Consider the following 11163-nt stretch of genomic DNA (forward strand, 5'->3'; position numbering starts at 1 on the left):
TAGTAAAGGTAATCACACCAACCAAAAATTCTGTGTTTCTAAAGATATTTAATAGTTTAGATTGAAATAACTTTGAATTATATTGGATAAGGAGAAAAACACAATTTTCTGTTTTCAGCTCCCTTATTTTCTTCTTTTTTTTTTTTTTGTTCTTTTTGAGACCGGCCGCACCACTCTCAGCCAGTGAGCGCTGTGAGCGCACCGGTCATCCCCATATAGGATCCGAACCCGCGGCGGGAGCGCTGCTGTGCTCCCAGTGCCGCACTCTCCCGAGTGCGCCACGGGCTCGGCCCTCAATTCTCTACTCTTAAGCTACATCTTTTGCCTTCAGATTTTAAAACTGCAACTTTAGAATTATTAAACTAGAATCTATGATCTGAGCTTTATTTTACATGATGGAAGGAGAAAGAAGACCTATGTTGAGGGCTGAAGAGCTTGGACTCAGTGTGGACTTGAGGAATTCCATTTTCCCTTGACTGTGGCCACAGAAAGAAGTGGAGTATCCATATGAATTTGGTCATATCCCTTTGTAATTTTTTTTATTTACATATAACCAAATTCTTTCTTGGTTGAAACTTATCTGTGGAGCAGTCTTTATTAAGACACAAATATGATGGTATTTAGTTTCTCTCTCATTTTGCATATGTATATTCACTTTGAAGAGAATTTATGTTAGAACCCATTGAGTGTACTATAATATTTTTCATTCCTCATCTTACTGCTGTTTCAGCAGTATTTGAAATAAACATGCTACTCCCTTGGCTCCAATAATACAGTATTCTGGGTTTTTTTTCCTGCCTCCCTGTTTGTCTTCTCTGATTGCATTGTAGGCTCATCTTTAACAAGAGACCACTATGTGGAATTGTTCGGGAGTTCCTTAAGACTTTTTAAGGTCCTCTCTGCTTTTCCCTATTTTTTTCCACTAGGAGCCATCTTCGACACATTTGGCTTCAGTTATCACCAATCAGCAGATAGCTCCAGATCTTACCTCTCATGAACCCCAGACTATGAGGGTACTTCAGAAAGTTTGTGGAAAAATAGAATTAAAAGAATATTAATCTTTCCATTAGCTTTTTGAAGTACCCTCGTTTATATCTAGCTGCCTATTTTGTGTCTCCTTTTGGTTGTCTTAGAACTAAATTCATTATCTCGTTTCTTCTTTCAGTGATCCCATTCAGTGACTGGCATACCAACTCATTTAGTTATGCAGGCCAGGAACAGAAGTTATCCTTGACACCTTTCTCCTCCACCTCTGCATATCTATCTATTTAATTACATGTTAGGTTTTGTGGATTTTATTTACTCATTATCTCTGGAGTCATGTAACCCAGGTTTAAATCCTAGTTGCTCCCTACTAGCTGCATGACTTTGACAAGTTACTAGATTTTTGTTTGTTTGTTTTTGTTTTTGTTTAGGCTAAATATTCTAGCTTCTTCAATAATTCACTCATTTGACACGGTTTTGTGTGTTATTAGTTTCTTTGTCAGGAGTATAACCCTCACTGTTTCAATGAAAGGAAAGCTGTTATTTGAAGCCTTAAAATTAAAAAGATGATTTTAAAGATGGTCAAATGGCATATGTCTGTTGGTATGTAATACAGTTTATGTCATTTAAATACAGTTGCAGCTGTGGTTGGATAATCCAAAGATTCAATTGACATTTGAGGCTACTCTCCAACAGTTAGAAGCACCTTATAACAGTAAGTAGTGTGTTCAATAGGACTAGTTTTGCACTGGATTGCAAAAATTGATATTTCCTTCCAGGAGCCTTGTGGTTCCTTGATAATTAATTTTTTCATTCATATTTTCATTTTATTCCACCTTGTGATATGCAAAAACCGGAAACTGTTTTCTACGTTTATTTGTTTTACTGGTCTTTAAATTGTGTTGACAGATGAGTTCAACAGATTGCTAAATATTTTCCTAGACCTGTTGTCCAACTTTGATCCGTGGAATACTTCGTTGGCACTTGATTGGCTGGCTATCTGGCTTTCTTATTTCCCACTTGCCACCTACAAAGTCTTCTGAAGTTTTTGCCAAAGTACATAAGTGTTATAAATACAAAGATTTGGTTTTGTCCTCCATTTCATCTATAATGAAATATCATTCTTAAAAATTCCAAATTATGTGATATGTATTTTGGACTGACTCATAGTTCTAAGAATCACTTTTCTAAAGGAGTCACATGACCTAAAGCTTATGGAAAAGATGTATAGAATGACTTCATGATGGAGAAATAGAATAGTTTTCTATTTAAACTGCTGAAAATATAAACATGTTTTTAAATTCCCTAATTCTGTAGGTGATACTGTGCTTGTCCACCGAGTTCACAGTTATTTAGAGCGTCATGGTCTTATCAACTTTGGCATCTATAAGAGGATAAAACCCCTACCAAGTAAGGACCTGCCTTGCCAATGAATTCATCGTTTTAAGTTATGATTCTAGACTGTTTTTATATAGATGCTGTTAGCCTTTTATTTTGATTTGTAAATCTGTATTTAGGTTCACAGTATTCCCAAGTTTATCTTCTTATATGTCAAATTTAAGATAAAATCTCTTAATAAATGTACATTTCCCTTATTTTCTGGTTTGATAAGTACTTTAGTAAAAGATAATGTATTTCTAGTTTTTTAAAAATGAGAATTAAAAGAATAAAATTTGTTAAAAATGAGAGAAGTCAGTTTTGCAATCAGGACGTTTGAGGTTTTTTTTTTTTTTCCCTCATTGAACAGTTCTTTATGCTGCTAATGGTGTTTTGTTTTGTTTTAAATAGTATTTGCCCCTTTTATAGTGTTTGGATAATGTCTGCCAGGGATCCAGGAGATAGGGATATTTTGAGAATTAATGCATTTATTTTTAATGCTTTAGTAATTCTTCAAAAAGGGGTACTAACTTAAGGCTACAGAAGTAAAAGTTAAAGGAAGTAACTTACACTCAGAATATGTCCTAGTATAATTGTGAGGTAAATGAAGCAGATTATTTATAACAAATTAACTAAAGATCACAGATATTGAAATACATGACTGAGGTAATGGGAAAGTAAATCTTAAGATATAATGGATTTGATTTATTAATGTTCAATGTCGAACTAAGATTTAAAAGTTTCAGATATTTGTTGATTTGTTTTCAGATAGTTTTTATATCTTGTTAACTTTGTAAGACATCATGGCATGTTAAGAGCTTAGAGGTTTTCATGAGAAAAAACTATAAACTCTTAAATCTACAACAAAATTTTCTAATTTTTGTTCATTTTTGCTTTTAGCTAAAAAGACAGGAAAGGTAATTATTATAGGCTCTGGGGTCTCAGGCTTGGCAGCAGCTCGACAATTACAAAGTTTTGGAATGGATGTCACACTTCTGGAAGCCAGGGTAAGAATTTTATTTTCAGTTTAGAAGCTGACCTAGTGGAAATATGGTAAGGAAATTACCTGTTGCAGATTACAGAATCATACAACTTGAACGAAGCCAAATTGATTTTGATAATACTTAAAGGTATCTTGGATAGTGTTATTGATATCGGATAAAGCATTTTGACAGTAAAGCTTTGAAAAGTGCTCAGTGAGTATTTAGAGTTTGTAAATGATCTATATATCCTTTTGCTGGATGTTTTCAGATCATTGTTTCTTGCAGTTAACTCTCAAATTTGAGACCTTCACAGACATATCCTTTGTAGAACGCAGTTTTCTGTGGTGGAACAGAGAGAATTGTACTCCCTGTTTGATAGTCAAGGAAAAGGAGTTGCTTCTCAGGCAGGCGCCATCTTTTAGGGCCTGATGAAAGTCAAGGTATTAGTTCCCTTATCAGTAGTCCCGGAAAGAGAAATAGAAACTGTCGGAGGAAAGGGATGATGGACATAGTGAGAAGAGGCATCACATTAGGATGCTACTATTCAAATTATTTTCGTGAATAATTTTTGAAATTTAATTATCTTCCAGTGGCTTAAAAGCCTCCCTGGACTCACACCATTTAAAACAAAACATTTCACGGGTAACCAATCTCAAATTTTATAAAAGCTTTCAAAATGTTATGTGCAATGCAATCCAAATTGCTTCTTATAAACTGCTAATTTTAAAATTTTTTCTTTTTAAATAGAGTATGGGAAAATTGAAATTAAATATTTTCCTGATGCAGTCTGTTACTAAAATCAGTATTTTATTTGCTAACTCAGAAAACATTTGTGTGTCCTTTGTGTACTATGTACTAAGGATACATTAAGGAATAATGGGATCATTATGGTCCCTACCCATGTGCAGTTTATAGTCTAGTGTATAGGTTTTTGTTTTATTTTGCCTTTTTGTTTGCTTGTTTGGAGTTTACAGAAAACTCTTACATCATTTATAATTATTAAATTATCACTACAGCTCAGTAAGGTTTCTCTCTATACTTGAAAATCCCTAGTCAGCAGAGATGAACCTGGGCCTATATAGGGACAAAGGTTATTATTAGCAGTTTATGTCCAATAGACTCATTGCCCCTGGGTATACAGCTGCAATGGAGAACCATTGTCAGAGAAATCTATCAGATTATTCACAGCTGTATTAGTCTGTTTCTGTTGCTTATAACAAATTACACCGAACTGGGTATTTTGTAAGAAAACGAAATTTATTGCTTACAGTTTCAGAGGCTGGAAGTCCAAAGTCCAGGGAACACATCTGGTGAAGGCTTTCTTTGGTGGTGACTTCAGTGATGGCAGGGTATCACATTGTGAAATGGCGGAGCAGAGATAGACTAACCTCCTCATGTGCTATCCTTTTAAAGCCTTCAGAACCATGCCCCTGACTACAATTATTAATCCATTTACTACAGCATGGTCCTACAATCAAGGTCCCATCTTTCAATTACCATAATAGGATTTCCCACCTTCAACAGTTAACAGTGGGGATTAAGCCTCAGTGAGTTTGGGGGGGCGGGGGGCCAATCTACAGCAACAGCTGACTTTGAGGAGTGGGGAGCAAGGGTCAGATCACAGTGGTAGAAAGTTGGTATTTAAATAGTGTTGGAATTTGTGAACAAATATTTTCTATAGGGGTGGCCTTTGTTCATCCTGTGCATTAAGAGGAATTATAGACTGCTGGTACCTGTGACTAAATATGTCTTCTGGCTGTCAGATTGTTTTATATCACATCAATTAATCTTGTAAGTCATTCCTTACCTGCCTCTCCCTCAAATAATTTTTGAGTTAAATTTCTTTTGCTCTTTGTGCCCACAGTACTGTTGATTGCACTCCTTATAATCTCTAAATGACACCTTTCTTTTTAAATTACAAAAGACAGAGTCCTGGTATGGTACTGTGCCGGGTTACAGTAGTTAAAGTAGAATTGATGATTTTGATCATTTAATTTCTGAAAAACAGGATCGTGTTGGTGGACGAGTTGCTACATTTCGCAAAGGAAACTACGTAGCTGATCTTGGAGCCATGGTAGTAACAGGTCTTGGTAAGTGGCTCTTAAATTTCATACTGCAATACATAGTTTGCTACTCATAAGATTGTTCATACTTACATTTTAAAGCCATAGATGCAGTTTTAAAATATATTGGTTTAAGGTACTGTTCTGTTAGTGAGAAGTAAATTGCTAGATAGTCCTCCTGAAAGGACATATCAGTATGTGCAAAATTTAGATTGTGCATATCTTTTAACCTAGGGTATCTTTTTCTAGTTCTAGGAAATTATCCTAACAGAATAGATTGCGTTTGGAGCATTTTTAATGTGGCATTGTTTATAACAGCAGAACATTAGAAACCACATATTAGAAGATTAAATTGTTATACAATGAGAACTAAACAGCCACTAAAAATTATGTAGCTCCATATTAACATTAAATTCTGTCCACAGTATATTGCTTTATTTATTTACTTATTTTTGGCAGCTGGCCAGTACAGGAGTCAAACCCTGGACCTTGGTGTTGTGTTATACAATATATTGTTTTCTGAGAAAAGATTATAAAACAGTTTATGTGTTGTGATCCTTTTGTGTGCATATGTCTGTAATTTTATGTGCTTAAAATGTGGAAGGATCTGTAATAAAATGTTAAGTCAGGATTATACAAAGGTACTTCAGAAAGTTCATGGAAAGATTCATATTATCTTTTAATTGTTTTTCCACAGTTTTTAATGTACCCTCGTAGGTAATTTTTTGCATTCTTATGCTTATCTTACATATACTGATATACTATGAACATTTTTTCTGAGATAATGATTCACATACTGTAAGTTTTGAGCATTTTTTATTTTGAGTAAAAATATTTTTACTTTGAGGTTTTTCTCTTTTCATAGGGATGTTGAATTTAATTGTTTTGAGTTTTTTCTAGGAGGGAATCCCATGGCTGTGGTCAGCAAACAAGTAAATATGGAACTGGCCAAGATCAAGCAAAAATGTCCGCTTTATGAAGCCAACGGACAAGCTGTAAGTCAAGGACAAATAGAACTTTTCAAAATTTATTTGGTTCAATAAAAATAATTTTGGGGGAATGTGTGGATGAACATATACATATATGTTTGATATATACATATATTCTTAACTCTGAGCTGTATAAGAAAGAGTTATTGTATATATGCAAATTTACATGTCTCTTTAGGCATTTATCTTTAGGCATTAATGAAGGCTAGTTAGAAAATCTCTTTATTTGCCTGTGGTTACTTACTCCAAGAGACCTATGGAATTGAAACCTGATTCTTCATTTCTTTGTATTGTGCCTCCCATCATGTGCTTTAGCTCCATGTGCTTTTTATGACTTCAGCTTTGTGTTTATAGGCTCAAGTTTTTGGTGGACTAATAGCCAAATGGAGGTACTTACCGAGATGCTTAGGTAGGTTACAGTATCTGTTGACCAGAAGCATAGGAACTTCCTATACTTAATATGATAGTAGCATGGAAGTGGTGATTAGTATGGGGGGAGTGAGAGTAGTTTATCCACTCTAAGGTAGACTTAGACTACATAAGTCAGCCCTAATTTTTTAGGGGTTGGTAAAATTCAAAAGTCTGTATTCAGCAGAAATTTTACCAACTCCCCTATCAGGATGAGAGTCCACACCTCTCAGGATATAAGCACATTATTATCTTCATATTTTGAGGAAGAGAAGATTTGTTATGTGTACAGTGCTTTAGCTATTTTACTAAAAGTGGTAGGATTTCAACTCTTGAATTTTGTGCAATAGGTCTCAAGGGACGTCCTCACCTATTCCTGTCTACTGTTAGGTTTTATGGGATTTATATCAGAGGACAGACTTCTAGGGAATGCTTTGGTTTTCATCCCCACCATCCTGGTCCACATTTCCTCTAGGGCTTGGGAATGGTTGTGTGGGCAGCTTCTGGCAGAATAAACAGAAGAGAATGTGAGAGAAAGGATGAAGTAGAAGTTAACTCAGCAATTCAGCAAACTTCTATTCTACAAAGATCTATAAAGGATATGGAAATGAATACAGTCCCTGCCACAGTCTAGTGGTACTTGTAAACAATTCTTTTTTTCCCACCGTTTAATTATGGAAATTTAAAAATATGCACAAGTTAGAAAGAATTCCTGTTTTTCCAGGCTTGTTTCTTTTCTTCCCCCCCCCCCCCCCCCCCCGCTTTTTAGTAGAAGATATGGCTCTACAGTCTTGTTCATCTATCCCATTTCTGCTTTTATTTTTTGGTTTGGAGTATTTTAAAGCAAATCATAAATGTATCTCCCATAAATATACCAGTAACACAAAGCTAAGGCAGAATTTGCCCAAGGTTACATAAAAGAACCAATTACTGTGAAAGAGTCAAGGGAGCAAGAGTGTGGAGAGGGGAGCAAAAGGCAGGGAGAGATTTGGAGGGAAAGAGCATTTGCGAAGGGCAGTTAGGACATCAACATGTGGTTGTAGAAGGAAGGGAAAGGCATTGGAGGCAGAGGAAGGTTTAAGTCTAAGCAGAGAGGTCTCTTAAAGGAGGATGGAATTATATTCATGAGGGTAGGAAGATAGTAAGCTGAAGTTTAGTATGGTGCCGTACCATGGAATCTGTTGCTTGCTCAGCCAATGTTTGGTTGAAACTTCAGAGGTTTGCAAGCACAGGAAGTGACATGATCAGATGGGTGTTTTAGGTAGACAGACAGTATAGTATAGAATTGAGTTGAGGAAGCAAGGCCCCAAAGTGGCTATTGTATTAGTCCTCAAGCAGTGACAGAGTCCACACTAAAGATTATCACTGCTCATTGATATACCATCTTCTTTAGACTTTCCTGAATATACAGCCAGGTCCATTTAGTCTATCTAATAGTGAGAACTTTTTTCTAGTAGAGATATCCAGAGAAATTGGCTGCTTTCTTGGCATTAGATGAGCTTTAACACATTTTTTTTTTGTCTTTTTTTTTTTTTCGTGTCCGGCAACGGATCGCAACCCTCAGTGTCGCGCCCGTACCGGACCGGGACCGGCAACGGGATCGCAACCCTCGGTGTTGCTCCCGCACCTCGCTCAGCCAGTGAGCGGCCGGTCTGTATGTGGGATCCGAACCCTCGGCGGGAGCGCCGCCTGGGAAGCGTGGTGGTGCTCCCGCCGAGGGTTCGGATCCCACATACAGACCGGTTCCCGCTCACTGGCTGAGCGAGGTGCGGGCGCGACACCGAGGGTTGTGATCCCGTTGCCGGTCCCGGTCCGGTACGGGCGCGACACTGAGGGTTGCGATCCGTTGCCGGTCACGAAAAAAGACAAAAAGGAAAAAAAAAAAATTTATGCTTATAATTACAAATATGTTTCATGGCTTTAGAAAATCTAAAGGGGTAAGTAGGCCAGTAGTTTCATTCCCGCATTGTAGAAGAATGTTTGCCTCAGGTTACTATAGGTTAGTACGTTGCCTGGTGTTCTGGCTAAAATCCTCATACTTGTTTTGTTACATCTGGCTGGTATTTCAGAGAAGATGGGGGTGGGGTGTGTGTGTGTGCAACTCTTTCTAACTGCCCCTTAGATTATGGCAACTGAGTCTTCTCAAAAAGCTTTCTTTTTATAGTTACTTTAGGTACAGCAAGGCCCACCTTGAGTAGAAATTCACTCAGCCATTGATTTATTTTTTTTTTTCACTTTAGTAAATTGTTGGATGAAATGGGGTTGTGTTTTTCTATTCTTTGTGGACAGCCTCTGTCGGAAAGAGGGTAATTTAGGGCTGACCAGTTAGCTCAGTTGGTTAGACCGTGGTGTTATAACACCAAGGTCAAGGGTTCGGATCCCCATACCAACCAGCTATCAAAAAAAAAAAAAAAAAAGAGGTTAATTTGATGCTTTTATTGTTGGTACACAGAAATTAATTCTGTCATCCTGTAAAAGGTCAGCAGTTACTCTGAATTATAAATATCACTTGTAATATTGTCTTAAGGACATATCTCCATACCCAGTCATTTTGCTGCTGTAGGGAAAAAAAAATTACATAGCAAGTGGTTTTTGTTTCGTTAGTTTATTATTATTTTAATCACAATCACAAGAATCACTGAAGGAGTTTATCTCTCTTCTCTCTAGCCCAAAATTTTGCAGCTAGAATGTTGAACATCTATATTTGTTTTTGTTTTGTTTTGTTTTTTACAGTTTAATGTATTTTAATAGCAAGCTTACAGGAACAGCACAGAAGACAGACAACATTAAATAAAAACATGTACTTGCATGTAGGACAACTCAGAAAAGTATAGTGAATGGATGGAACCTACTGTATGATAAAAATGCTACAAACACCATTTAGTTGCCGTCAGTAAGAAATTTACTTGTTTTAAAAAAATGCAAATGCTGGCATTGTCCAGAGAAAATTTAACAGGTTTATTTATAATTGTTATAAAGTTGAACTGCTGAAACTTGTTCACTGAAACATTTTGACTTGCATTAATGCTTTACGTCCCCGCATTTATATTAAAAATTCACACACAAATGAAAATGGAAAAACTGCCAATACCTGATTTCTGTCCCCTATTTTTCCACTTGCAACCATATACTTAGGTACCTTTTGACCCCATGGGAAAAAAAAATCTGACGTTCAGAACTACCAATAACAGGAAGAAGAGAATTTTTTTTATAATGAAATGTTTCCCGTCATAGTGGATTCTTAAACACGTTCTCCATGTATGCGATGTGCTAGCTAGATGTCTTTTGGCATAATTGTTACACGTTTGGCATGGTTAGCACACAGGTCGGTGTCTTTGAAAAGGCCAACCAGATAGGCCTCACTTACCTCCTGCAAAGCACCAATAGCTGCTCTCTGGAAGCACAGATCTGTTTTGAAGTCCTGAGCAATTTCTCACACCAGACACTGAAAGGAGAGTTTGGAAATCAGAAGTTCAATGGCCTTCTGATAACATCTAATTTCACGGAGTGCCACAGTACCAGCCCTGTAATGATGAGGTTTCTTCACCCCTCCACTCTTGCAAGTGGCTTTTTGTTGTTGTTGTTTTTGACCAGTAAGGGGATTGCAACCCTCGTCATGCTGTGGTCCTCACCACTCTCAGCCAGTGAGTGCACCAGCCATCCCCATATAGGATCCGAACCCGCGACCTCTGCACTACCAGCGCTGCACTCTCCTGAGAGAGCCACGGGGCCAGTCCTGCGAGCGGCTTTTGTAGCTAGTTGTTTCCTGGGTGCTTTACCACCGGTCGATTTGCGGGCAGTCAGCTTTGTGCAAGCCGTGGTATAGAGACCTCCTTACTTACCCACTTCTCGAGCTGGAGCTCGGCAAGCGAGAGGCGATGCTGTCGTTAGAGAGCGGCGGCTGTGAACCTCTGTATTTGTTTTTGACAGGGGAAGTTTATTTTGTGGCTCTCTGGTTGACTAGAACAAGGGTTTCCCTGTTAAGGGTATTATGGAATATAACATAGAGATATAAAATAATATAGGAATATTAAGGATATCCCTATTAATAGAGATCTTCCGTAACTTAAGCCTAGAAGAACAATCAGAGCTAATATAGCAGCTGCCCTCAGATTGACCAGTAATGGAGTTTACTCTGACCTTGCTGTAATCAGCTTTAACTGGACATGGAGATGGTTGGAAATAGGGTAATTCATATTTCAGGAGCGTTTTGGGAGTCACCAGTGAGGGGGCTGAAAACAGATTAGTGGGGGATATGGAAGAAACGGCTCTGAATGTTTTCTGCATCTCCTGTACACCAGCTAGTAACTCGGAGGTTTTAGATTTCTTTTTCTTTTCTTTTTTTTTTTTTTTTTTTTT

The 11163-nt window shown here is 37.3% G+C and overlaps 1 protein-coding gene across 1 annotated transcript in view; it reads left to right on the plus strand.

Moving 5' to 3' along the window:
• Window positions 1-11163, plus strand: part of KDM1A (lysine (K)-specific demethylase 1A) — a 59005-nt gene that overhangs the window by 27932 nt on the left and 19910 nt on the right. Inside the window, exons 4-8 of the mRNA XM_008572798.1 lie at window positions 1621-1699; window positions 2302-2394; window positions 3262-3368; window positions 5353-5434; window positions 6308-6402. Of these exons, the coding sequence (XP_008571020.1) occupies window positions 1621-1699; window positions 2302-2394; window positions 3262-3368; window positions 5353-5434; window positions 6308-6402 (456 nt within the window). The remainder of the gene's footprint in view (window positions 1-1620; window positions 1700-2301; window positions 2395-3261; window positions 3369-5352; window positions 5435-6307; window positions 6403-11163) is intronic.

This window comes from Galeopterus variegatus, unplaced genomic scaffold (assembly GCF_000696425.1).
Source record: "Galeopterus variegatus unplaced genomic scaffold, G_variegatus-3.0.2 Scaffold50, whole genome shotgun sequence".
NCBI classification, from domain to species: domain Eukaryota; kingdom Metazoa; phylum Chordata; class Mammalia; order Dermoptera; family Cynocephalidae; genus Galeopterus; species Galeopterus variegatus.